Source organism: Chiroxiphia lanceolata, chromosome 22 (assembly GCF_009829145.1).
Source record: "Chiroxiphia lanceolata isolate bChiLan1 chromosome 22, bChiLan1.pri, whole genome shotgun sequence".
Lineage (NCBI taxonomy): Eukaryota > Metazoa > Chordata > Aves > Passeriformes > Pipridae > Chiroxiphia > Chiroxiphia lanceolata.
Window position 1 is genome coordinate 2,375,215 of NC_045658.1, and position 27,209 is coordinate 2,402,423.

At 54.5% G+C, this 27,209-nt stretch overlaps 1 protein-coding gene across 2 annotated transcripts; it reads left to right on the plus strand.

The window, feature by feature from the left end:
* Nucleotides 1-27,187, plus strand: VWA5B1 (von Willebrand factor A domain containing 5B1). Of its 2 annotated transcripts, none has more exons than XM_032709008.1 (23): nt 1-92; nt 300-451; nt 5,584-5,754; nt 5,970-6,116; nt 6,471-6,693; nt 6,879-7,021; nt 7,256-7,387; nt 7,643-7,767; nt 10,790-10,966; nt 13,840-13,950; nt 14,419-14,621; nt 16,335-16,449; nt 17,918-18,178; nt 18,449-18,644; nt 19,573-19,760; nt 21,844-22,063; nt 22,198-22,515; nt 23,094-23,231; nt 23,792-23,917; nt 24,398-24,472; nt 24,856-24,925; nt 25,139-25,262; nt 25,495-27,187. In XM_032709008.1, the coding sequence occupies exons 3-23, from the start codon at nt 5,616-5,618 to the stop codon at nt 26,254-26,256; spliced, it is 3,993 nt and encodes a 1,330-aa protein (XP_032564899.1). In that variant the 5' UTR covers nt 1-92; nt 300-451; nt 5,584-5,615; the 3' UTR covers nt 26,257-27,187. The 2 variants fall into 2 exon arrangements, with proteins under 2 accessions (XP_032564899.1, XP_032564900.1); XM_032709009.1 differs by having other exon boundaries at nt 17,993-18,178.
* The last annotated feature ends 22 nt before the right edge of the window (nt 27,188-27,209 follow it).

Sequence of the window (27,209 nt, forward strand, 5' to 3'; positions counted from 1 at the left end):
GCCACCCTGGGGAACCAGAACCGCCCCCCTTGGGGAGCCAGACACCCTCTCGGCTCCTCGCCGCCGGGGCACATGTTGCTGCAGCCCGTTCGGTAAGACCCTTCCTCCCCCACTCCAGACCCGCCCTGGACTCCCCTGGTCCCCCCAGCCCCGCTACCCGGTGGGGAGGGTCCGGGGGGGTGATGCCACCGGTTGCCGAGGTGGCTGGTGGTGCAGCGCTCCCCCACCCCAAGCCCCGGCGCTCCCTCCTCTCCCTCCCTTTTCCTCTCTCCTCATCTCCCTCACTCCCTGTCTTCCAGAGACAAAAGCGCTCCGCAGCCGTGCCTGTCGCCTTCAGGATTCCTCCTGTCCCTCCTGCCCCCCCCAGCCCGGCCGCAGAGGGGCTGGAAGAGTGGGTGAAGTTGCTCCAACCCCCCCATTCCCTTCCTCCTCCTCCTCTCTCCCAGGAAAGGTAAGAAAAGCAGTGGCTACTCTCCGTTTGCTCCTGCACCTTTTTAGCTCCGCAGGGGTGGGTGTGAGGTGCGTGTGTGTGTCTGTGTCTGTGTGTGTGTCACTTCCCAAGGCTGTGCACGATCCCAGCACAAAGCAGCTCACTGAAGAGATCCCTGTCATAATATTTCTGCAGGCACAAGCCCACACTTTTTGAAAGCTGCTGCTTCCCAGCCTTGCCTTTTCCCAGCTGGATAGTGAGTCCCGGAGCATCTCATCCCTCCCCAAAATTGTGCAGGCATCAGTAGTGACTGTCTCCATCTCCCTGCAGGCAGAGGACAGGGATGGATGGGGGGGGGGGTGTGATGCTGTGGGTGACAGGCTCTTGCTGTCCTGGGCAGCCAGGTGGGATATCCTGGCTGTGGACACGTTGTTTGGGGAAGGAGGACTGACCTCGGCAGGGTGAGGGGGGCTGATCTCAACAGGAAGGGTCAAAGCAGCAAGACCTGGCTTGTATCTGCCACGTTGGCTGGGGCATGGCAGGGCAGGGATGGCTGGGGAAGGGCTGTGCTGCTCCTGAGGGCCCTACGTGTCTCCTTGGATCCAGACGCATTCCAATTATGGAGTTTGGCAATTTTAGCCCTGCAGAGGGTTGTCTGGGCTAACACACTCCCCCTCTGGTTCAGCTCAGAGATCTTCCCCCAGCTGCAAGCCTGGCAAGGTGGGGGTTATCTAAACCCTGTGTCAGAAATGAGTGATTGACAGCTCTAGAAAGGGGCTTGGGATGTGAATCCACATCCTTTAAACACAGCTCTGGGGCCAGGCTGGTGGTCAAGACATCTGGCAGGGGTATGACTGGCAGATCCCAAAATCTGTCCCTGCCAGGGCTGTCAGTCATGTTCCAACCTGGCACTGCACCACCCTGGGAACGAGGACCCAGTTGCTTTCACTGGGTGCTGGCAGGAGCAGCTGCTCCCCAACCTTCCCCCAGTCTCCATATCCAAGACCTCGAGGTGCCCTTGGGGACACCCCAAAGGGATGTGTGTCTCTGCCCAGCAACCTTTGTCACCTCTGTGGCAGTGGGGGGCCACGTTGTCACCCTTCCAGGGCCTGCACTGGATGTTTTTCTGCTTTCCCCATCAGGTGTGATACCCCGCTTGCAGTGTGAGGTTTGGGGAGACTGGAGGTGGGAGAAAAACTCCTGTAGCTTTTCCTGGGAAGTTCCCACAGGTCTGCCACTGTGGATTCCTAGCTCTTCCAGACAGGACAGTGCTGTGTATGCTTTGGAAACACCATTTGTCCTGGTGCTTCCTAGAGATGTTCTGGGGGTTGATCCCAGTTCCCTGGCCAGGTTTGAGCCTCGTGCTTTGGGGGAAAGCAGCTGGAGGGGTCCTGTATGTCTTAGTCGTGACCTGCAGATGATGTGGGTCAGGTAGGTAAAGTCAGGGGTCCCTCAGCAGCATGCCCACATCTTCTCTCTGAGCCCTGCTGTCCTTGAAAACCAGGGAAAATTCCCAAGTGTGACTCTACTTAAAAGCCCTGAAAGTTTGGGAGGTGCAGGGCTTCTCCTGTCTCGGGTTTGCAAACAGGGGGGAATTTGCTTCCCCGTGGGGATTGCCCAGGGATGCTGGTGGAGGGTTGTGGTGCAACAGGCACCTTGTCACCATCCTTGTCCGGATCTGTCCACCTGTAAATCTCCACAGGGCACTCCGGCTGTTGTCATCCTGGCCAGCCACTGGATGTCAGTGTTGCTTGAGACAGAAGAAGAGGAAGGAATATTTTACCCAGCTGGAGGAAACCAGGCACCCGCTGAGCAGTGAGGATGTGCCCCAGGTCTGGCTCGGACCTGGAGGTGTGGTCTCCAAGGGAACCCGTTTGGGGCCGGTCAGGGGTTAGGGCAGGGCGGGGCAGCGAGTCAGCAACCCAAAACTGCATCTGTCGCAACGTGTGGCACCAGGGCTGGGCTTCACATGGCTCTTCATGTCTTGGGGGGCTAAAGCAGCGGGGGCTGCCCCTGGACATCTGCCCTTCAGGCAGCAGGGCTAGGTGGGGCTGTGTTGGCTTTCATTTCAGCTCCTGGTTTGGCTCTCCCTGTCCTGTTGTCAGCTGTAGGTGCCACAGACCCCGTGGTGTGGCACTGCCGGGACCCCAACGCGTGACTGGGAGTCAGGTCCTGTCCGAAGCCAGGCTGTGTGCTCCCACTTTGCTCTGTTTTTCTATTCAATACCTGAAAATACACCTCAGAGGAACATTATTCTGCCTCTGTCTTTACTCCACGTGCTCAGACAGATTTTTTTGAGGGCACATCAGTGCTCAGAGACACAGACAGACACCCAGGGCAGCTCTGAGCAGCGCTCCAGGCATCGCCCCCCTTTTTCAGGCACATTTGCCAACGCAATCCTTTAAAATTCAGCCCCAGCCTCACACTGCTGGGACAGGCACCTGCAGCCGTGTGGAGGGGCTGGAGCCCGTGCTCCAGATCCCAGCCCTGCGCCCTCTGCACGTCACCGGCACCGTCCGCAGACGTCGGAGCAGCATCAGCACCTTCCCCGTCAGGCGGGCACGGGAATTGGCCGAGGGAATTGCCTGGAGTGGGGTGAGCACGTTACTGCGTCGCTCCCTCCTCTGTGGCCAGAAGGAGCAGTGCATTGTCATGGAAAGAGTGTTTACAAAGGAAGGAAGGGAAAAAAGAAAGGGAAACACAGTAGCGTCCCGGTGGTGTGCCAGATCTGGAGCGTGGGACAGTGTCTGTCCCCAGCCCTGAGCTGCTCCCCAGCTGATGAGATTACAGGTGTGGGGTATTCGGGGGGCTGAAGGTACTTACCAGTGGTTTCCCTTTTTCCCTGGGATGCCAGACACCGTGTGAGGCTGTGGGTTGGGACCAGGTGGGTGGGATGGCCCCGTGCCTGCCCCAGGGCACGTTTGGTGGCAGTGAGAGGGCACCCTGAGGACTGGGTGGGTGCAAGGATACCCTGTGCTGCCGTGATGCTGGTGGTAATTTCTGGGATGCAGCGTCCTGCCAGCTGCTGTACTGAAGGTGCAGCCCTGGGACCTGGATGGAGACTCAGGGCAGGTCCTGGAGTAGCAAAGGAGAGCAGCTGGGGGGGCTGGTGAGGGGCTCCTGGGGGGAAACAGGAGAGAGATGCCAGCTCTCCGACTGCTCTCCCCCACTCCAGCCTCCCCACTCTCCTTTTCCATGCTGCAGTCACTTGATGGCGTTGGTGACACGATGTGTGCAGAGCAGCCCCATGGCTGTGCTGGCCACATCCCCATCCACAGGGTTTTCACTGAGAAGAGCCCCCCAAGCCCTCCCTGTCCTTGTAGGGCTGTTTTTTTTGGCTGGCACAGCAGGCAGGGCTAATTGCAGGCTCCTCTGGACCCCTGGGATCTGTGGGAAAGGTGCAACTCTCCTGGCTGGCTTTATACAGGACATGGCACAGGGCTCTGCATCCCACCAAGGATCCCTTAGTGCTTGTCCTGGCCCAGAAATCCCTGCTGGCAGAGTGGTTCCCATGGGAGCCATGTCCCCAGTCTCCCACAGGTGAGGGGCTTGGATCTCAACCATAGCTCTGCCCTAAGTCTCTGCAGCCAAGGGAGCTTCTGAGCTGAAATCACAGCTCCTGGAGCCCAAATTCACACCTCAGGCAGCCCGTAATGAATTCTTGTTGTGCCAAGCTGATAGAGAGCATCTTCACCTTGTTATTTCCTCCTTTCTTTCTTCCTTAAGGCAAAATAATCCCCCCCCCTTCCTTAAGTGCCCCGCCTGGCATTTAATCATTTTCCCATGGTCTCTCCACACCTTGCAGAGAGGGGACCCTGTAGCAGGTGGAGCCTTGACAGCTCCTGACTTTACAACATCCCTGCTGGCACAGCTTGGAGCACCCCGGTGTGGAATGGGCTCCCCTGGCTCAGGCAGGGCTCCTGTGTTGGAACAGCCAAGCTGGACACGCTCCTGCATCTCCTCATGCACCCCATGGATGCATCCCCTGACCTCCCTGGGCAGCCCCTGGCGTGAGCAGCACTCGAGGCAGCAGGAGGGGAGGATTAAATCGGGAATGGCAGAGGTTGTTGGCTGGGATTCAGAGGCGTGCCTTGGGATTACTGCCCTCCATCACCATCCTTGCTGCTGTTTTCTTTGCTCGGTTTCCCTGGCTGCTCTCCCCCATCCCAGCCAGCCCTTCTTGCTCTCCCTACCTCTCTCCCCTTTTTCCTCTCTTAATGCCGTTTTCCTGCCCGAGTGCTCGTGGGGCTCGTGGCCTTGATGTCTGCTGCTCACGTCTTCCGTGGCATTTGCATATAAAGGTGGTTTTTAATAACGCAGGACTGGTAGGAAATGAGAAACCGATGTATTTCAGTGCTTCTGGCTCCTCCTGGGCCTTGTAAATCACTGCACAAAGCACTGCAGAGCCGGCCGGGGAGAACTGCTGCCTAGCAACTTCTCCCGATGCCCCGGGGGAGCAGGATGTGGCCCTGAAAGCCACCTGAAAGGTCTCCTTTAAAACCCTCGGGCTTGGGGGAGAGGAGCTGGAACAGAGGAAAACCTGCTCGGGGAAAAGAGTTGGAATGTAATTGGCAGAAGGAGCCACTTTGCATCTGAATGTCTCGGCTGAGCACAGCGTGGGATGAGTCAGCCTGTGCAGGAAGGATCTGTGGATGAGGGGCAGCACCTCCCCGAAATGCAGCGAGGATGAGGATGCCTGGCTCTGCCTGCCTGCTCTTCCTTCCCACAGGATAAAGGAAAACTCTCAGGATCTTAGCCTCATCCCGGAGAAAGTTGTCATTTTGGATGGATAATGAGGAGCAAGAGGGATAAAAAAAGGATGTTGATCTGTTCTGCCCAGACTCCAGCAGTCTGAGAGCTGGGGAGATACACGAGTGTGGATCTCTGGAGCCACTTGTTTCCAGCCAGGCAGGTTTGATCCCTTGTGCCAGCAGGGATATGGGAAATGGGTTTGCCATGTGTGTTCCCACCAAGGTCTTGCTCTGTCCCCATCCCCCTAGTGGAGCCACCAAGCCCAGGTCTCGTCCCCTCCGGTGTCACTCACCTTTCTGTCCTCAGAATTGCTAAAAAAACAACACGAGGTGACAGTGGCACACAAACATTTTGGGCACTTGGTGCTTCTCATTCACTCTCACCTTTCCACCTCTCTCCAGCTCCCCACCATCACCGACAGAGCCCCGGGAAGATGCCAGGGCTGATTAACTGGGCGACCCTCTCCCCGCTGCCCCTCACCACGTCGGAGGTGACATCTTGTGTCAGCGGCTACGCCTTCGGGATGACAGCCCTGCTCACCTACCACAACCCAGACCCCCAGGCTTTGGAAGGCAAGTTTCAGGGAGTAAAGCTTGAGAAGGGAACTTTAGAGCCAGGCATGTAGCAGTGGTGGGTCTCAGGTGCTGGTGGGAAGAGCAACCAAGTGTATTATGTCCGAGACCGCAATTTTTTCAGGTGTGAAAAATCCCTGGGAAGTGCCAAGAGGGTGCTGGCTGGTGGGTCCAGGGAAGTGGTTGGTGTTGCTAAAACCCCTCCTGGCTGGCAGGTCTCTTTGTGTTCCCCTTGGATGAGGGCACGGCCGTCGTGGGCTTCGAGGCGACCGTGTCCCGGCGCGTGGTGACGGTGCAGATCAAAGACAAAGCCAAGATAGATGACACCTACTTGGACAGCTGCAGCCTCCCCAGTGGAAGAGGTGAGGAGGTGGAGGGCGTTTTAGGGAATGTGGGGGAGAAAAGGATGGCAAGAGGAATGGGGAGGTGGTGGCAGGGGGCGGCTGGCTGGCATATGCTGTGGCATTGAGGGGGCTCCTTGTGAAAGGCTGAGTTGTTGTGGTGCTTGTGTCCTTGCCAGAAATGTCAGTCTTATCTGTTTTGGAAAGCGCTGCTGCTTCTGGGCAGCCAAAGGAGTGATGCAGAAAGCTGGGGCTCTTTAGCCAATGCTGATGTGTGCAGTGGGGGCTGCTTCGGGTGTTTGATCCAGAGATGGGGGGAATGTTTTCCACTCTTGTGTCACCATGTCTTCATGGTGTGGTCCTGTCTCTGTGCAGGAAGGATCCTGATGGATGAGGACCTGGAGAGGATTGTTTTTGTGGCTAACCTGGGCATGATTCCTCCCCTGGAAAGCATCTCCATCTTCATCAGCACCTCCTCTGAGCTGCAGACTACGCCCAGTGGGGCTGTGAGGGTCCTTCTGCCAGCTGTGTGTGTCCCCAGGGTCCCCCAGCCCAGCCTGGAGAATGCCAGCAGCCCTTCCAGCCACCAGCTCCAAACGTACGGAAAACCACGGGGTGGGCTCTGGCTGGGACTGATCCAGGGGGATGCAGGTCTGGCCAAGGAGGACTTTGTTGTCACTGTGGGAGGCTGGAGAGCTGCTGCAAGCTCTTCCTCTGGCAAACCTCTATCCTGGGGGGATAGAACTTGTTCACAGGGTTTATTTGGGCTCGTCTCACTGGCAGGGACAAGCACCACTGTGGATCAGGGAGCCCGGATCAAGGGAGCAGGTTCTGCCTGGCTCAGCTGCTGGAGAGTGAGGCCACCAACCCCTTCAAGTACGAGTTCAGCTTCCACCTGGAGATTCGGGGGCCGTGCCTGCTGGCAGGTAGGAACACCAGTGCCATCCTGAGCTATCACCTCCTCAAGGCAACATCCACACTCTTCCTCCTTCACTGCCCCTCAGTGTGGGATCTATTTTCACAAGTTAGCTCTGCTGAGGTGGATTTACCAGCACAGGGCTGATGCCAACATGGGTTCCTGTCCTCTGCCTCCTTGCCATCTCTTCTCCCTGGTCCTCCCAACCCTCAAACCCCAACGGCACCTTGGTTTTCCTGGGCAGGCGTCGAGAGCCCCACCCATGAGATCCGAGCAGACGCCGAGCCCTCGGCTCGCTCCGCCAGGAGCATCGTGATCACCCGGGCCAACAAACACACCTTCGACAGACCCGTGGAGATCCTCATCCATCCCAGCGGTAGGTGGGCTCTGCTTCCTCTCTGCTGGGCTTGCCCCTTCCTGGGATCCTCGTCTGTGGCTCTGGGCACAGCTGGATTAGCACTGGTTTTGTGAATATTGTCAGGGTTAGGCTTCTTTAGGAGGCAATTCCAGACTCTCTCAAGGTATTCAGTGCTCCCCAAGCTCAAAGATATTGCTGTTTTCCCAGGCTGCATCTCTGCCAAAAGCAAAGTTTAGCCAAGGCTATTCTTCACTCAATTCTTTGCATTTCCAGAGCCCCACATGCCTCACATCTTAATGGAAGAAGGTGACATGACACCTGCAGAGTACGAACGACACCTGAAGGGGAAGAATGATTTCATTAAAGGCACTAAGAAAGACCCCAGTGCCGAGAAAAAGGTGAGAAACAAAAGCTGCAGGTGTTAGCTGAGGCTTTCCCTGGACTGGAGCTGAGCTAGCAAATGATTCCTTGTTGCCAGCACCACATATTGCACTGTCCCTATAAGCTCTGCAAGATCCTCCTTCAGAGAGGGGCTTGTGTGAAGGAAGAGGGGAAAATTCAGCAGTGCTGCTGATAAACTGAGTGTGGAAGGAGCTCTGAGATGGTTATTGTGTGTATAATTAGTGCTAGTCTAGCATAGCATAATTAGAGAGGTGCATTGTGATAGCATTAAGGGTATTATAATTATTGCAATGACATAGAATAAAATATTCTTTTAATTGCTCAGTAAATGTTTACTGTTTCTGGATATCTGTCAGAGAGAAAGAAGTGATTTTGCTTGGAATAATGAGCTGAACTGGAGACAAGGTAGGAGAAACTTCTCTTTGTTCTGCTGAGCAGCAAAGAGAAAAATATCTGCGCTGGGATTTGTGCCTTGTCTTCCAGCAGTTCTGAAGGAATGAGTGACAGCCCAGAACCTCAGCGTGTCTGGGAGCAGCTCAGGGCCCTCTGAATTTCCAGGGTGGGCGTCTTCCCCTAAGGCACAGGTTGTGCTTGTGTGACCACAGCCCGGGGCTGAAGGTGTCAGCGCCTGTTTTCCACACTCCAGAGCTCTCTGTGCACCCTGAGATGCTCATTTCTCCCTAAACTCCTTCTCCATATGCCTGATCCTGGGCCCTGCTTGGCAGAAATCCTGGACCTGCTGCAGGGATGGCTCCCTGTGCTCCTGTGACTTCTTCTGTCACCAGAAACCTGTCAACCTTCCTCTCCTTCCCTTTGCCCCCCACTCCCTCTGACAGGGCTGGGACTGCGTGTGCTCCTCTAATTGTGTTGAGTGTGGAATGAGATGGAACTCCCACGCTACGCCTTGGATGCTCCCTAATTATTCCTCTGTCTTTAGCACGTCAAATTATCTAAGGGGGGATCATTTCCCTGCAGGAAACCCATCTGTTCCTCAAGAGGGCTGGGAAACAACTGTAGGGAGCAGAGGAAATGCCCAAAATGTCTGGAGTGGATGATGGACTGGAATTGCTGCTCAGAGCAGGACACTGGGCACCTCTCAGCTTAAATTGAATTAGCCCAGAAATTTCAGCAGTAAATGATAATTAATTTTCCTCCTCTGGTTTGTTATGCAAAAGGCTTGGATGCTGTCAGCTGCAGGGTGGTGGGGATGGATGCACACTGGAATCAACTCTCCTCAATACGATCTGATTAGTTTACTGTAATTGGATAATGGGTGGAGGGGAACAAAAGAGAGGTGAGGAGGAGATGTTTTCTTTCTGGTTGACTTGTAGTAGCAGCTCTGAAGCTGTTTTCTGAAAGTTTGCCTGTTAAATTCCCTCCAAAGTCAGTGAGAAATCCCAGAATATGGGCTTAGCCCAAGCACACAAGGATTTTATGTCATGGATCTCCAAGAGCATCGGAGGGAGTGCTGTAGGTAGGTTAGGACCACAATTCAGCCCTTGGACAAAGGCAGCAAGGCTACCCTTGGTCTGAAATGTGATAAACCAGGAATGATGACATATGGCTGAAGGAAAATGAGGATAGAAAAAGCTCTTTGATTTCCCCATGTCTGATTAATTTATACTCCAAAGCATGAGAGGACGAGCGAGAGCTGAGGTGGCAGCGAGGTGCTTGTTCCTGTGAGTGAGACCCGTCTTTTCACAGGGTCAGAGCACTGGGGCAGCAGAGCTGAAAGCAGAGCTCTTGCAAGTGTTGATCCACAGGGACTCTTGAGTTAGTGAGTTACATAAAATAAAGGCGGGTCGTTGGGTCATAGATCGAGGAATATGACTCACGGCCAGGGAAAACAAGCCTGGTTATCTGGGGTCTGATTTACTGCCGGTGAAATCAATGAGAAGAGCAGTCAGAAAGAGGAGAAAACAGGCAAATAAAAAAAAGCTGAGGATTGAGCTGTTGTTGTGGAGCGTGTTTCCACCCTCAGACCCAGGGATGAAGGGCCACAGCTGGGGTGACGTGGGGTGGCCGAGCTCCCTCGAGAGCAGCTGAGGCCGTGAACCCACGACAGCTTGATACACATGTAATAGCACACCATAAACCCATCACAAGAGGTTTTCACCAGTTTAATTTCATCCCATTTGTAATGAATACTTGAAACAGAAAGAGGGAAAATGCAGAGCCATTAGAGCTGTGTGCAGTGCAGAGACAGATCACGCGGGTTCCATTGAACGGTGGCCACAATGACCGGTTTGACTCTCCAAAGCCTTTCAATCCCTACAAAGAAAAGTGATAAAAGAGCTGGGCAGAAAAAGCAGCAAACCAGAGGCAGCAGGAATGAACTGAAGCAGTGAACACAGCACACCGAGGGCTGTATCTCTTGCTTCATTAGTGAGTGACCATGGAGGAAAACTCCGGTGTGCCTCGGTGGGATGCGAGGCTGTGCTAATGAACCAGGTTTTCGGGAAGGATCTAATGAAATGTTTGCAGAGTTGGTTTTGCAAGGTGCTGTGTAGGGCCAGGTCTTTTGATTTCTCCTCCAGGTTCTCATCCGAGCGTGCAGCTGCTCCGTAGAATTCCAGAATGGTTTGGGTGGAAAGGGACCTTAAAGACAATCCCATTCCACCCCCACCACCATGGGCAAAGACAACTTCCACCAGACCACATTGCTCCAAGCCCTGTCCAACCTGGCTTTGAACATTTCCAGGGATGGTGAATGCTTTTGTACGTGCCATGGGCCCTGATTTAGGCTTTTTCTGCCAGCTGTTGTCCCCTGAGCAATGTGTGACTGAGGGGGCAGGAATTCCATTTACCCACGGAGCAGCTCCCCTGGAGGTATGAACAGAACAACTTCAGTGCACCCTGAGCCTTGGTGTTGTCACCTCTGAGGCCAGAACAAGCAGATTCTGGCCTGCAGAAGGCCACACACTTATATTTTCAGGCACACAGCCCTACTCTGATTCTAGTGCAAGTGAAATGGGGCAGAAAAATCAACCTCTTGATCTTTGTCCTTCTTTCTTGCAGACAGAAATCATCAGGAAGCGGCTGAACAAGGACATCCCCCACCACCCCATCATCATGCTCAACTTCTGCCCTGACTTGAGGACTGTTCAGCCAGGCCTTCAGAGTGCCCAAGGCGAGTTTATCTTCCTCATAGACCGGAGCAGGAGCATGAGCAGCGGGAACATCAACCGTGTCAAGGTACCTGTGGGAGGGGAAGCACCTGCACGTCAACAAAGGATGAATTTTAGAGAGCAGTGGGGGTGCTGAGTGCTGAGGAGTGCTCATTATGAGGGGATGGGGGGTAATTATACGCTGTAGCTTTAGTCATCTCAACCATGGGGCTTGTTAGGTACCTGCAGCGAAGCTCATTCTCCTGTTCTCTTCCTCATCTTCCTATCAGCACATCAAATGCAAAGTTGTTTTCTTTCCCTCTGGCGTGTTTTGTGCATCCCTTCTCCAGTTCTCCCTGTCTCCAGGAGGGCTTTGGGTGATTTCTGTCTAGGGGACAACCCTCCAGGGTGCTCCAAGGGGAGCGATGTGCTGACCATGCGTTAGGAGATGTTTTGCTGAGGGGCACCTCTTGCACCCCACGAAACATCCCTTTTCCAAACACAAATCAACAGCAGCAGCCTGGCGGAGGGTTATGGGAGATGTGCTGAGACCTCTGGATAAAAAGGGGCCTGGAGAAAGGCTTTGTCAAGATGTTTTGTGGGTCTGAGGTTCCCCTGTCAGATGTGACCCTTTATCCCGCACCAACCCCAGTGCAGGACCATGCACTTGGTCTGTTGAACCTCATGAGCTTCACACAGACCCACTTCTTGAGCTTGTCCATCTTTTAACACATCTCCTTTCCCATCTGTCTCTGGTTTCCATGGGAACTGCTGGAGGACAGACACCTCCGGCAACAAGGACTGGGATGCTGGGGAGCCTGAGGACGGCTGTGGCAGGTCCCCTGGGATAGGGAGGCTGTTCCCAAAGGGATCAGGATATCTCTGAGTTGTACCCCCTTCCCTCAGGACCTTTAGGAATCTGGGAATCTCTGCCCCACGCCAGATTTTTACTTTCCAGCTCACAGCACGGCTGGGTTAGGGCACCACAGTCTCTGCAGACTCCATGAAAGCTGGTTTGTCCCATGGGGATGGAGACCCTTGCAGGGACAGACCCCTTCTCCTGGAGGTCCTGAGCTGGGACTCCCATTGCAGAAGTGCTGTAAAAACAGGAAAAAGAAAATATATTTTGTTGGAGATAGCGGAAATTTCAGAGGAGATGCCTCAAGGGAGAAACCCACTGTCCTTCTTTTGAGTCTCCCATCCTTGTTTGTCACTTGCAAACAAAAGTCCCTCGCAGGAAGGGCTCTTCTTAGTGGGTTTGGGTGGGTTTTGCTTGATGGAAACTTCTGCATCATCCTCAGATGGCTGGATGAGTGAGGTGACAGGGCTTGGAGCTGTGCAGCCACAGGGATGCACAAAGGGATGGGATGGCTCAAGTGGAGCAGGAGGGCATCTGGCCAAAGCAGCTGGGGTGGAAAGTTCAGAGGCTTAAATTCCCTGCAACCAGTCCCTTTCCCATCCTGATGCAGCCAGGGAGAAGAGCCAGGCTGTGATGGTACATCGAGCTTGCTGGCAAAACTACACTAATAACTGGGAATTGACTTTTCTGGAAGCAAACATCCCTCCTTATTGAGTTACCATATAGATATTGAGTGCAACAGGATCAAGATCAATATTTACCATAAGAAGCAATAAATCTTCCTGGTTGCTGAAACAGCAACCAGGCATTGGTTGCCCGCTTTGGGAAGTGCTTTAACAGAAACATTTGGAAATTTGTATTTTTTTCCCTTGTAATTAGTTCCAAGATGGGGTGTCAGCGTTGAGATCTGGAAGAGCCAGCATCCCAGGAGCCATCTGGGAGCAGCGGTATAAATACACCCTCGTAGGTTTGAGATAACAGCTTGGATTAAAGCACTCCAGAGCTTGTTAAAGGGCAGCCCTGTTCTTGTGTTTCCCTGATTTTCAGTGCTCCAGCTCTGCCGTGCTGAGTCTTGCAGGAGCTGGGAGCTGGACTGACCTGGCACCACGTCCCTGGTTGATGGTCTCATGCGGGTTCTCTGTGTACCCTCTGTGGTCACTCGGTCTTTGCCACTGCACAGGCCAACACAAGGTGGCTGTTCCTGCTCATTTGACCTTGGCAGCTCCTCCTGGGACTGGCTCTAGGGTTTCTGCTGCCCTCGGCAGACTGGCAGGAGTCTGCCTTGATCAGCATTTAAAAAGAACCAAGCTGCTCTTGAACGCTTTGCTTTACATTTTGCTGCTTTACATTTTGCTTTAAATAAACATTTTGCTTTAAATTGGCTTCCTCTCCTGACACATAATTGCTCCTCCAAGCTCAAGAGCATCTTGGGCAGCTCTTGCCCAGTTGCTGCTCTCAAAAGCTCTGTCCTGGAGTTGTCCATGACCATCACAAATGTCTGTGACAATTCGATTTGCTCTTCCCTTATGTAAAGCCCAGGAATAGGATCCGTTAGATAACCACCTCTGGTAAAGAAAATAGCTTTAAACTGTTGTCTCCCAGCTATTTTAATTGAAGCCAGCTATGAATACAAGAGAATTGGGGATGGGGGAGGCTTTTCCTTTTGTGTAACTTGGAGCTGTTTGTTTATTTTCTGCAAGTTTGGGCATTGAGATGCATTGCGTGTCGCACTTCTCAATTTCACACTCTGCTTCTCACCCACCAGCTCGGTGCTGCAGCACCATGTTGCCAGCACAAATTGAATCCCTTAAAAACAAACACAAAAATTTGTTCAGCTCTTTGTTGGTCTTTTTTTTTTTTTTTTTTTTTTTTTTTCCCAAAGACTCCCCATTTTCCTCACCGCTTTGGGTCCCAAATACCATTCAGGGCCTTTGGAAAGAGCAGCGTCCCCGTTGCAGTGCATGGGAAAGAAACAGTTGGTTTTCTGGCAAATGCAGGTGGGAATAAGGTGGGATGGCTCCAGGCAGAGCTTTTACTGGTGAAGCTGTGGCAGCCAGGGAGAGTCCTGGGGTGAAGATGTCTGTTTGTTTTCCCCCCCGCAGGATGCCCTGTTGGTCATTCTCAAGAGCCTGATGCCAACGTGTCTCTTCAACATCATCGGGTTTGGATCCACCTTTAAGACCCTCTTTCCTGCCAGTCAGGCCTATTGTGAGGTGGGTGAACCCACATTTCACAGAATCACAGACTGGTATAGGTTGGATGGGATCTTAAAGCCCATCTCATCCCACCCCCTGCCATGGGCAGGGACACCTTCCACTATCCCAGGTTGCTCCAAGCCCTGTCCAGCCTGGTCTTGGACACTTCCAGGGATGGGGCAGCCACAGCTCCTCTGAGCAACCTGTGCCAGACCCTCACCACCCTCCCAGGGAAGAATTTCTTCCTAATCCAAACCTACCCTTCTTCAGCTTAAGGCCATTCCCCCTTGTTCTGTCACTACATGCCCTTGTTAAAGGTCCCTCTCCAGCTCTCTTGAAGCCTCTTTAGGTACTGGAAGGGGCTCTGAATTCTCCCCAGAGCCTTGTCTTCCCCAGTCCAACTCCCTCAGCCTGTCTCCACAGCAGAGGTGCTCCTTGGTGCTCGGAGGGAGCTGCTGCTGACAATTCCACTGCTCCTTTGGGCAGGAGAGCCTGGCCCTGGCCTGCAAGAGCATCAGGAGAATCCGTGCTGATATGGGCAGCACCAACATCTTGTCCCCTCTGAAGTGGGTCATCCGTCAGCCCATCCACAGGGGCCACCCCCGACTGCTCTTCCTGCTGACGGACGGGGCCATCAGCAACACGGGGAAGGTTCTGGAGCTGCTGAGGAACCACTCCTGCTCCACCAGGTACAGAGGGATCACCCCTGTGGGGCCAAAATCCCGGCACAGGGAGGGATGTGCTTCCCCTTGGACACAGCCCCATCTCACACACGTCCCCACTTCAGAGGCACAGGCAGGAGAGATTGCTGCTGTGAGCCATGGGAGAACCTCAAAGGGTTTGGAACAGATCCCAGAAGTTCAGATGCTTTTTAAACAATCAAAAGCAGGATAATTGAGCTGACAACTTCACAGCTCTTGTCTGATGCTTCCTGCTAGGAGAGATTGACATGCCAACAATCTTCCTTGCCTTTTTTTGGTTTTAATTTTTTTTTTTTAAAGCACATCTGGGGCTGGCCCCAGCTGCTTCCAGGATGGGGCTGTGCAGAATTGAATATGCTGAAAGGGAGCAATGTAAAAAGCAGCTAATTTGTGCCTCGAGCTCCCAGCCTGGCTTCCCAGCCCTGATCACAGGCTGTTCTGGTTTCTCTCTGCTTCTTTAAGGGACACAAAACGTAAGAAAAATGTAAGAAATCCTCATTCCTCTTCCATCCCTCAGACTTCACAGCTTAGCAGGGAAGCTGCTCTGTGGGTTTTTAGTTACATGGAGGTCTAATTGCTTCCCAGCTGTACAGGGCATCCCATTCCTCGCTCTTACAGAGGCGTGAGATAAATGTGATCAGCGTTAGAGTGTGGTCTCAGGTGACCCTGGAAGGCAGGATCATGTGCATGGCCCATCTCAAAAGAAAATCAGAGCCTTATCTGAGAGGGGTATGAGGCTGGCCTAGGATTTGCAGCCAGCTGAGGATTAAAAACCCCTGAGAGAAAAGCCCCTCGTGTGGATGCAATTTGCTGCTGAAGGTGGTTTCTCTCTCAGTGATCCACTGCCCTGACCAAATGCCACATCCCACCCATCCCCATCCTTCTGGCTTCCTGCCACATCCATCCCCACCAGGCACTGCCATTCCTGCCTGGACTGCAGCTCAACTTCCAGCCTTCAGCCCAAAACAAATCCTGATTCCCAGAGCTGGGAGTCAGGGGAGCAGCTCCTCCTTCCTTGAGAAAACGTTTATTGTAATTGTGAGCAGAGATAATTACTGGATCTTTAGTGCTATTGACCACAGGCAGCAGGGAAAAGAGGTGAACTGGCAGCAAAGCAGCTTGTTTGTGTTTGAAAGGAGGGCAGGGCTCGGGGTCCCTGAGTGTCACTGCTGAAGGCTGGTCTTTGGGGAAGGGGTTTGAGGTCTGCTGAGAGGAGGGGGCTGGTGGTTCATAGAATCCCAGAATGGTTTGGGTGGGAAAGGACCTTAAACCTCATCTCCTTCCACTCCCTGCCATGGGCAGGGACACCTTCCACCAGACCAGGTTACTCCAAGCCCTGTCCAACCTGGCCTTGAACACTTCCAGGGACAGGGCAGTCACAGCTTCACCACCCTCACAGGGAAGAACTCCTTCCCAATATCCCACCTAACCCTGTCCTCTGTCAGTCTGAAGCCATTCCCCCTTTCCTAGTCACTCCAGGCCCTCATCCAAAGTCCCTCTGCAGCTCTTTTGGAGTTCCTTTAGGCACTGGAAGGTTTCTCACCCTCCTGCCAGCCACCTCTAAGAGGAGCTGGTTTGATTTCCTCTGGCCATAACAGTGGGATCCGGGGGGATCTTCTGCCTGCAGGGAGTGGATGAGCTGCGTGGGGCTGGGGGAAATGACCTGTCCCCTGGATTTTGATTCTCCCCCTCCCTTTGCAGGTGCTACAGCTTCGGCATCGGGCCAAACGCCTGCAGGAGGCTGGTCCGGGGTCTGGCTGCCGTGTCCAGGGGCACTGCCGAGTTCCTGGCGGAGGGAGAGAGGCTGCAGCCCAAGGTACAGCCCCTCCCTCCCCAGGGACCGCCCTGGAGGCTCTAAAGATGCTCTGGTTCAGCGAGGGGGAGGCCACGGCTCCCAGCGGGTTTATTCCCCATCCCTGGTGCTGCCTTTCCACCTCCCCCCCCGGCAGCAGGTGGGCGAGGCGGGAGGGGATGAAGGAGCATCTCCATCTCCGGCTGTCGGAGGGAGTGGGAGGGTGTGTTTACCCTCAGCGTGGGGCTGGGGAAACGCGATAGCCGCGATACAGCAGCTCTGGCTTCAAAGGCAGCTGCTGCCTCAGACACCGGCGAGGGCAGAGGGACCGGCATCAAAGCAGCCAGTTAGTTTTGAAGTCAGGCTCAGCCCCGGCTTTGCTCAGGCGAGAAGGACCCGGGGTTTGAGGGAAAGGAATGCGCTGCGATGGCTTTGCACATTAAGCCGGCTTTAAAGCCGCTCATTTCCACTCTCCCCGTGAAGAGTAAACCCGTGTGCCTCGAATTCAGCTCTGTCCCCCGGTGAGAGCACAGTGCCCAGCTTGTCACCCGCTGCATGACTAGACCCAGAGGGAATTGGGTCTTTAGCTCCTAAATATCTCCAAAAAGCCAGCTCCTGCCTTCGTGATTTGAAAATGAGGAGTTCAGCAACCCCCACGTCTGCAGGAACCTGGAGCACACAAAAAGCTCTGTAAGACAGAATGGCATCAACATTTCTGATGTAAATTAAAAGCAAAGACAGTGAAGAGAGAGGGTTTTTATTGAGCTATTAATAAGAGCTTTGCAGGCTGTGCAGCTCTGTGCCTTCAGCAGTCTGAGGCATCAATTAATGGCCTTATAAAGCACAGCCTGGTGTGTCTTCCCAAGCCTGTGAAAAAAAAAACAAGGAACAACAGGGAATATTCGAACTGTTCTGCCTCAAAATCTGGTGTTCACTTCCCCTGGTGTGCAGAGAAACTCATGTGGATGGCTCCCTGATAGGTTTGTCCATGAGCTATTCACGGATGTTGGGCTTCTCCACATGTATGATTGGCAGAGCATTGCTGATCTCCTTGTGCCAGCAAGGAGCTGTTCCAAAAAGATTGGTGCTGTCACTCTATGTGTGAATGTCATGGCTTGGGACAGGGATGGGGCTTGGACAGGTGAAGGTAACAGCTTTTCCTGGGTGCTGGGTGGGAGCAGGGGATGCTGCAAGATACTTCTGGCCACAAGCTCCCACCTTGCTCTGAGCCGGCAGCGTGTGCAAGATGAGCCCCGTGTTCCATCAATACCTACCCCTGGTAAAGAATCATGGAATCACAAAGTCATTTAGGTAGGAAAAGACCTGTAAGATCATTTAGTCCTACCGTTAACCAGCACTGCCAAGTGTAACCATGCTGAGGGGCTGGGGGTGCTGGGAGGGGTATGGAGTAGAGTAAGAGGGAGCAGGCTGCCAGGAGAGGGTAGGAATCAGTTGATGGATTCGTTTGAAGAAATCTTCCCCTTCCCTGCAGCACACAGCACATGCACCATGGCACACACAGCATCCAGCTGCCTGTTTCCCCTCTCCCCTCTGCTCCCTGCCTCAGATGATCAGGTCACTGAAGAAGGCGATGGCGCCGGTCCTGAGCGATGTGTCCGTGGAGTGGGTCTTCCCCGAGAGCACCAAGGTCTTGGTTTCCCCTGTCAGCACCAGCTGCCTCTTCCCTGGTGACCACTTGGTTGGCTATGGCGTCATCTGTGATACCTCCCTGTACCTCCCCAACCCCAGATCCGTGAGTCCATGGGGCTGTCCCACGAGTGTGGGGCTGCCCTGGGAGTGTGGGGCTGCCCTGGAGGTGAGGGGTGTTGGGGTCTGTGTACACAAGTGTCTCAGCTCTGTGCGTGGCCAGGAGGTGTTTCCTTCTTCCTGACTCTGTCCTTAAGAGAGGTGGTGGATGAGTCTTTGGGGAGCAGTAGTGGATAAGGGTGCTGGTGCCCAGGGGCTGGGATCTGGCTGATGGATGCGCTGGTGGGACCTGTTCCCTCTCTCTGCTTTCCCACAGGACAAGCGGCGGTGTTACAGCACCATGCGTTCCCAGGAGTCGGGCAGCTCTGTCTTCTTTCACTCCCAGGAGGAGGGAGCAGATGTGGACAGCTGGAATCACTCCAGAGACTCGGAGGGCTCCTGCCCTGCCGAGCGCTCCCCCGACCACCCGGGGGTGGGCAGAGATCCCGGGGGAGAGTCGGACATGGACACGGGTCAGAGTTCCCTCTGTACACGCGTGGGTGTGATGGCCCTGTCTCCCTAATCAAGCTCCTGTCGCTGCTTCCCCGATTTGCTTCCCTGATAAATAAGTGTCTTCAGCTACAAAGAGCCAGAGGAGTTTGCAGGAGGGATGACAGATCTCCTGGGGCTTGAGCGAGTCTGTTTGGTTTGGATGTTTTATCCAAACCTGTCAGGAAATCAAGGGAAGCCCTGGAGAGCTGGGTACCCTGGGGATTTTCAAAGCTTTGGCTTTGACCACATAATTATTTACAAGCTTCCCAAGCAGTGTGTGAAGGAGTGCAGTGAGCAAGTGGGTAGCTCTGCTAGAGCATCCCTGCACCTGCAAAACAGCTTCCCAGTCAGGAGAGGGGGGGAATGGATCCCAAGCCCTGTCCCCAGGGTGTCCCCCCTCCCCACCATGGTTTGAGTGGGTGTTTGTGTCAGCAGCATTTGGCACAAAGCAGCTGGGGAAACCTTTGTTACTCACGGGATGTTATTCCCTTATATTTTGAGAGGAGCTGTGCTGTGCAACCCCTCAAACTTGTCAAAAGCAATGAGAAATCATGTCTTTCCAAGGCAAATTTTACTCTTGCTCTGACAGGAGAATGTCTGCACTAATTAAATTTCATTAGTAAGCCCTTTGTCTTCTCCAGGGAGGCTTGGGGAAATGCAGTCAGGCTTCTTCTGTCTGAAAACTGCTCAGACGAAACCTCCCCAACCTGCTCTCTCAACATCCGCAGGAATTTTGAGTGTTCCCTTTTCCTTTTGTGGTTTCATTAAAACTTTGCAGGGCTGAGTGTGGCCCCCTCAGTCCTGGGAGGACCCTGGGGTGGGCCCCCTGCCTCCCACCATGAGCCAAGGGGGGGATGGCACCGGCTGATCCCGCTCTGGAGCAGAGCTGATCCTCTCTCCCACATTCAGGAATGGACGTGAAGGGTTCCTCCAGGAGACGAGCATACAGCACCACCCAAATCGCTGACCACAAGCCTGGCAGGAAGGTGCCCACGGCCAGTGATCCCAGCACAGCCCTGGTGAAAAACCCCCTTCGGAAAACCCACCTGCAGGACCTGCAGCAGGTCAGCCCCGACCCCTGGCAGGTGGATTTCCAGGTAGGTGATCCCTGGAGAGGGTTTACCTGCAGGTGGAAGCCAGCAAGGAGCAGCAGGAAACTATCAGAGCCAGGGAAAGGGTGTGGCTCACACTAGTCCTAAGATATAGATATAGATAATAGATAATAGATACAGTTGTGCAGCATATCACAAACACGTGGGAAACGAGCCAAGCAGAGAGCAGAGTGCCATCCTGATATCCCACAGCAGTCCCTCCCCATGGGAGCCCAGCTTTGCCCTGCTAAATTCCTCTCCCCTCACCCTGAGTGGCCTGTGCTTCACCTTGCTGCTCCTCTGCTCCTTCTTATCTCCCTACAATTTGGGATTCAAACTCACTGCAAGGCTGTGGCACTTCTGTGCCTTGCAGGGAAAAGGAGCTCAGTGCCAAAACAGATTCCCAGCTGGATCCACAGCCTTATGCAGCATTAGGGTGAGATGTGGACCTGTGTTATGATACATCTGCTGAACAGGGTTATGTCCCCTGCCCACAGCAGGTGGAATTTGGGAAGATTTTACAGCTGATCTATGGGAGGGGTGGGGATGGTTTTCTCCCATCCTTGGCATCACTGGGATGCTCTGCTCTGCAATCAGCATCTGCAGGGCTGGAAAGACCAGCAGCACTTTAGTTCCCATGGAAACTCAGAAGGAGGGATGTTTGGGGCTTTCTCTTCCCTTATGCTGCGGGTTAGAGATCGTTGGGAGAGGGGTGGGAGGTGAGATCAGGGGGTGAAGGGGGTGAAGCAGGGCCAGTGCTCCACAGGGAGGGATGAGACCTCTGCCTTCCAGCTGCAGCAGGGAGGGTGGTGAACGTGAGCAGTGGTAGGTTTTAGGGGTACCAGTAACCTTCCCTGTACTGGAAAGGTCCACAGAGCATCCTCCTGCTCATGGGATGCTCAGTGCGAGGGCAGGGATGGAAACGACTCCCTTCTGGAGGGCAGTAAGTGGTTAACAGCATCCATCCTGCTCTTCATTAAATGCAGCCTGCTTTTGCTCTCCCTCCTGCTGCCAGGGCTCCCAGCAGCTCTCCCAGCTCCCGGTCCTGCTGCCAGGGCTTGACATTTTCGGGGGTGTGAAGGCAAGCCCTCAGCTCGTCTCCACACGCACCGTGCTGGGAAGGAAAGGTCAGTGCCAGCAATGGGCAGCCTAAACCCCCAGCTCTATTCCCAGCTGGCCTCCTCTGGCTGGGAGGAGAGCTCAGGCAGGAGAAGGAGCAGGTTTTGAATGGAAAGGGTCTGGCAGGGGCTTCTTTGAGCAGTTTGCTTTTAAATATCTCAATATTTAGCTTGGTAAGTAGCTCCTGGAGCTGTTAGCCTCCCATTTTTGCTGGTAGACTTATAGAGTACCAAAAATTATGTGGTGATGGAGGTCATGTATCATCCAGAGAAAATATTCTTTCATCCAGCATGGAGGTCCACCACTTTCTGCCATCTCTGTCCATCACTGGGGTTGTGCTAGGAAAATAGAGAGTCTGTCAGTTTTAGGGGACCTTCCCACAGCTCTGGGAACAAGGATAAAACCCAGAGCTTGCAGAGGGGAACATCTGTGTGGGATGTGACACCAGAGGTGCTGGAGTGGGGAATTCATGTCTCCTGAAAGTGGAGAAATAGACTCATTAAAAAAAAAAAAAAAGATAAAAATTCCCTTCTCCCATCCCCTGCTCCTCTCTCCTTTCGTTACTAAGCAACTGGTCCTTGATCTTTCTGTCTCTCTTCTTTCCTTTGGTTCCCAAGTGAAGTCATTAAAATGTCTGGAGGGATGAAAATCATATTTCACCTTCTGCATGTCTGGGGAAGGAGCCCCTGGGGCCAGGGTCCCTTGGGGACGGACACACTGCAGGTCTGATGGAGGGCTCTGGGCACGAATTCCAGCCAGGGGTGGGCAGAGAGGGAAGGACCTGTTGTGTGTGCAGGATTGCATCCCACGCTGGGGTCGGGCAGGGAGCAGGTGGGATCAGAAGGGACAGAGCAGGTCCATGCAAGGACCAGGGAGGACAGAACATGTCCGTGCCAGGGATCAGAGAGAACAGAGCAGGTCCTGCCATCAGCTGCAGCTGATCCAGCCCTAACATCTGCTCTGCTCTCAGCCCTTCCCAGCCAGCCCTCATGGCTCTGCCACCAGGATCCGTGGCACAGGTGCCAGGCGCCCATCCCTGCTCCACCACGGCCGTGTGTCCTTCTGCCACGACACCAACTCCCCGCCAGTGCTGGATGGGCTGCAGCAGACTCCAGGAAGGGGCGTGGAAGCACTTGATGCCAGTGGGAGCCTGCGGTCCTCGTCGGACAGCCGGAGCCCCGGGGACCCGGGTAACTGGCGGAGCAGAAGGACTGGCGTTGCCACCGGGTGAAAATTAGGGAGGATTAATTATGGTTTCCTGGTGGCGGTGGGGAATTCAGCTCCCGGGGATGTGATTAATGATCTGCCTCTCCCCTCTCCGCAGAGTCTGCCCAGCATCCATCCCTCCCGTTCGAGACGGAGACCTCCTCCGAATGGGAGCCACAGGACCTGGATATCGGCGCTGCCTGCGGCTCCCCGCGCTCCCCCAGGACCCTCTGCAAGGCGGTGGTGAAGGGGCTGAGGAACAACGAGCCCGTGCAGTGGGAAGTTCCCTTTGATATCCGCCCTCTCTTCCGGGAGCGGGAGAGCCAGGGGAATGGGGACACAGACCTGTGGAGTGAGACCTTCCACCACCTGGCAGCCAAGTCGCTCATCCGGGACTTCGAGCAGCTCGCCGAGAAGGAGTGTGAAATCGAGCACGGTAACACACTGCTGGCTGCAGGCACACCCTGCCCGCCATTTGGGGGGCTTTCCAGCAGCCTCAGGAGCCTCTGGAATTAAAGCAAGAGCTGGAAGTGGTGAAATATTAGGGAATGTCTCACACAGTTCCCAAATGATAGCTCCCTCCAGGCTGCCTTGTGTTTTTCTCCTGCTTCTGCACATCAGCGTGCCTGAGCTTGTGCTCCTTCACACTCCTCAGGAGCAGGGCTCAGTGATCCTTGTGGGTCCCTTCCAACTCAGTATATTCCATGATTCTATGATTCCTCTGCTTCATGCATCAGGTAGCATGGTTATTTTTAAGGAGCTGGTCACTTGGAGCTGGGAGGAGGCATCAAACTGTGAGGATCCAGCAGCAGCCACACATCAGTGCTCTGGGCTGCACGTCCCTGGGTCTTGTCAAACTTCTCCTCCATGAATTGTATCTGGGCATGTAAAATAAGAGCAGAAGAAGCATTTTAGGCAGAGTTTAGAGCAGTACAGGGATACAGTCTCTGCTGGGTCTGGGGGCTGGGTTCAAGGTGTGGCCTGGACTCTGAGCCTGGTGTCCCTCCCTGGCAGGGTCCGGGCGGCGCTACCAGCTCAACGCTGTCCACACCAGCAAGGCCTGTAATGTCATCAGCAAGTACACGGCCTTTGTGCCAGTGGATCTGAGCACGAACTCCTACCTACCCACCCTGGTCCAGTACACCCACACAGGTAACGTGCTGTGAAACCTCCTGGGAGGGAGAGTGTCACTGAGAAACCTGGCTCAGGGTAAACCCTGTGAAGCCACAGCTCAGTGCTGCACCAGGCTACATACCCGAGCCCATGGCTGAGCTCTTGGTGGTAAGAGCCTCTTCCCATAGCCAGGGAAAAGGTCCACTCTTAGGCCTGGATGCCCAAAGATGCCCAGAGAATCACAGAATGGTTTGGTTGGAAAGGACCTTGAAGATCATCAGTTCCACTCCCTGCCATGGGCAGGGACATCTCCCACTAGCCCAGGTGGCTCCAAGCCCTGTCCAACCTGGCCTTGGACACTTCCAGGGATGGGGCAGCCACAGCTTCTCTGGGCAACCTGTGCCAGGGCCTCCCCACCCTCACAGGGAGGAATTCCTTCCTAATACCTAATCTAAACCTGCTCTCTGTTGGTTTGAAGCCATTCCCCCTTGTCCTGTCACTACAGTTCCTGACCAAACGCATCACCCTGCGGGTTTTGTTGCCATTGTGTGTGTGCCAGTCCCTCTCTAACCCTGGCCATTCCCTTCTCTCGTGCCAAGGGGCAGCATCCAAGCAAGGCAACCAGAGGAGCCTGAGCTCAGGAAACAGAAGGCATCGTGGCCTTTCCCCTGGACGTCCCCAGTCAGCTTGTGGCCAGAATGGAGACAATAGATTTTACAGCACGAGTAAGATTCCCTGGGGTTTTGTCTCCTTCCTGGTGTTACAGATCTCAGCGGTTTGGAGCATCTCTGGTCTTTTTTTAATTCTGCCTTCTTCTTCGGATGCGTTGCTCACCAGACACGTGTCTGGCTGGAGCTCATCTCCTTAAATGGGGAAGAAGCTTCAATTTACCCTGAAACCCTGAAATCACAGGTCATGCTGCTGACAATCCTTGGAAGTTAATTGGCAGCCGTAACAGAGATAACACGGGGGATGAAACGGGTGTAATTAGAGGCAAGGGGATGTGAGACGCTTGCTTGTCACCAAATCCTCCACTAATGAAGACGAGTTGGATTGGACCTTGTCTGGCACTGTCAGAGCTGCAGCTGAGTTACCGTGGCCCTGATGAGGCTCGTTGCCCCGATGATGCCGTGGGGAGGGAGGGCAGCAGTGCACGACAGGGGTTTCAGCTGGGTGGTGTTCCTGATGGGGTTCCTCCATTCCAGATGCTGAGGAGAGCAGCCTGTCCCCCTCCAGCACCCCTCCCTCCTCTGCCTGGGAGCGTTGCCGTCTCCCTGAAGGTAGGAAAAGAGCTGGTGGCACTTGCCAGGGTGCAGCTGCATCAAGTCCTCTTGGATATTTGGGCTCTTGACCAAATATTTTGCTGAGTTTTGGGGGGGTTTATAAAACTTTACGACCTATTTAGGCTTGTGAACGCAAGACCTGACTCTTTTTGGGGTACAGAGGATGGAACCTGATGCAACTGTTGGTATAAATCTCCCCCAGGCTCATTTTTAAGAGATGTGGGAGTTTTATTATCCACACAGGAAAAATGAGGCAAGGGGAGAGGAAGGATTTTGCCAAAGACTGAGCAGATGGACAAGCCTGCCCATGTCCCAGCACACTGTGCTCCCTTTCCCCCTCCTGTAGCACATCATTTACCCCCAGCTCTGTTTCTTCCCAGGGCCACTCCAGAGCATGTCTGCTTCCTCTGCACAAGCCCAAAAATCCATCGAGAGGCTTTTTGCTGCCAGGTATGGACCAGCTCAACCTTAGCAGGTGCCTTTTACCTCCCTGGCTCTGAAGTGAACACAAGTGAGGGGGAGAGAGAAAGGACGTCCAGGGACAGCAGCCAGAGCTGGGACCCAGCGTGATGCCAGTGCCTGGGGACTGGGGAGGGCTTTTGGAGGAGAGGGTGGGAATCAGGAGGAGCATGGAGGTTACAGTCACCTTTTTATCCTCCTCAGGCTGACCCTCAACAAAACCAGGCTGCTGGTTCGAGCTGCCAAAGGGTTCATGAGTAAATCTCCGAACAGAGGGAGCAAAGCCAGCTCTGAGGGTGACAATGAGAGCATGAACTACCTTCCCCTGGTGAGCAGCTCCTTCCTGGGCCTTGTTGGGGTTGCATAGTCATTGCAGGGGAGCAGAGGGAGGATCTTTATGGATCTTGCCCCTGGATCTTTCCTCTTGCTGTCTCTGACAACCATGTCCAGTGGTCTGCTCAAAGACGGAGAGCTGCTCCACCCATCCACACCTTTTCCCTGAACTTCCCACAAGTGGTTGGTGCCTCAGAGCTTCCCTGTGTGCCCACCATCCCTTGCAGGTGTCCCTGCAGCTGGCCTGTGGTGCCTTTCTCCTGAACTCGGCCTTCTGCAACGCCATCAACATCCCCATGGAGAAGCTGAAGTGGACGTCGCCCTTCGCCTGCCACCGACTGTCCCTCAGCCCCTCCAGCTCCTACAACACCAAGAAGACCAGTCCCCCCACGGAGCACAAAAACTTCGGCTCCAGCCAGCAGCTCCTGGTCCCCAATGGGCACGGGAAGAGTCCCACCAGCAGAGACAGCGCTCGGGGTGCGGTGCTGGAAGGCCCCGGCAGCCACACGGAGGACACCGGGCGCCTCCGGCACTCCTCGGGCAGCGCGGTGGAGAGCATCTCCAGAGCCCTGACAGCTGAGAAGGATCTGTCCCCTCCGGCCATCACCATCCGCCGCTTCTCCTCCCCGGAGAGCACGCTGGGCTCGGCCGAGTGGGAACCTGACAGTGGCCAGGGCTCGGAGACAGACGGCTCCGAGGTGCAGGCACTGCTCCTCCACGCGGAGCTGCAGCAGCAGACGGAGCCCGAGGGGATGCTCTGGGCCACGGCGGTGGCCTTGGCCTGGCTGGAGCACAGCTCAGCTTCCTACTTCATCGAGTGGGAGCTGGTGGCTGCCAAAGCCAGCCTGTGGCTGAGCGGGCAGGACTTCCCGGAGGGATCCAGCCTGGCCACAGTGAAAGCTGCAGCCCAGCAGCTCTTTGTGCTCCTCCGGCACTGGGATGAAAACCTGGAGTTCAACCTGCTGTGCTACAACCCAGGCAGTGTGTAGAGAGGGTGAGGAGGGAGGCTTGGGCGGATTACTGAGGGTGCAGGAGCAGGGATCAATCCTTAAGGAAACACCTCCAAGCCTTCGAGGAGCTCCTCTGCTGCAGGGCTGTGTGTGTTTATTAGAGCAAACCCTGCGAATGGAGCAGTCCAGGCTCCATCCTGCACTCAGCAGTCAGAGTTTTGCCCTGGGAGGGAACCTTCAGCTGCTCTTGCTATTTATTTTCAGCTGGAGCAGCACTTCCAGCTACAGCAGTTTCATCTGATCCTGGTTCCTTCTGGTTCCCAGAGCAGATCTTGCTGCCTACTCCACTTGCCCTGTCCGTGCTTGGCTGCCTCTTCCCAGTCCCAAATTGCTGCCAAGCCCCTGCTGCAGCCCCCCAGCCCTGAGTCCCTGCTCTCCTGAGGCTCCTGACTGGCTCCTGCCACCTCAGATGGCTTCCAGGGAAGATTAACAGCTGACAACATGCTCACCACTTGGATCAAAGGGAATCTGGGCTGGGAATGACCATCTGAATAGCAGCCCTGCTGTCACAGCCAGGAGGATCAAGCCCAGCCACGCACCAACGAGCTGAGCCAGTTGGAGACTGGGACCAAACCCCATCCCATCCACACGGTGCTGGGCTCCCTCAGCCCCCCTGCAATCCCAGAGGGAGTTTGTGAGACCCCTTGCAGCCAATGTGTGCCTTCAAAGCTTCACAGGCAGAGCAGGGGCACCTGGGATTGAAGGATCAAGTGCCTACGGAGGGAATCACACGTCTCTGTCTCTGGCATGGCTGTGATGCCTGTGGAGCCCATCCAAAACCTGCTGCCTTTCACTCCTTTCCTTGGCATGGAGCAGCCTTGCCATGTCCCACCAGGCTTCTGTCTTGTGTCTGCATGTCTGGGGAGCAGATGGGAGGGACAGTGGGGACCCCGAGCACCCCTCTGGTCTCTGCTCTCAGTGTCAACTCTCCA

What these genes read in the sequence shown, in the direction of transcription:
- VWA5B1 (XM_032709008.1), top strand. Translation starts at nt 5,616, where the DNA reads ATGCCAGGGCTGATTAACTGGGCGACCCTCTCCCCGCTGCCCCTCACC. An exon ending in ACCCCAGTGCCGAGAAAAAG is followed by an intron (nt 7,768 to 10,789) that starts GTGAGAAACAAA and finishes TCTTTCTTGCAG; the next exon opens with ACAGAAATCATCAGGAAGCG. An exon ending in CCAGTCAGGCCTATTGTGAG is followed by an intron (nt 13,951 to 14,418) that starts GTGGGTGAACCC and finishes TCCTTTGGGCAG; the next exon opens with GAGAGCCTGGCCCTGGCCTG.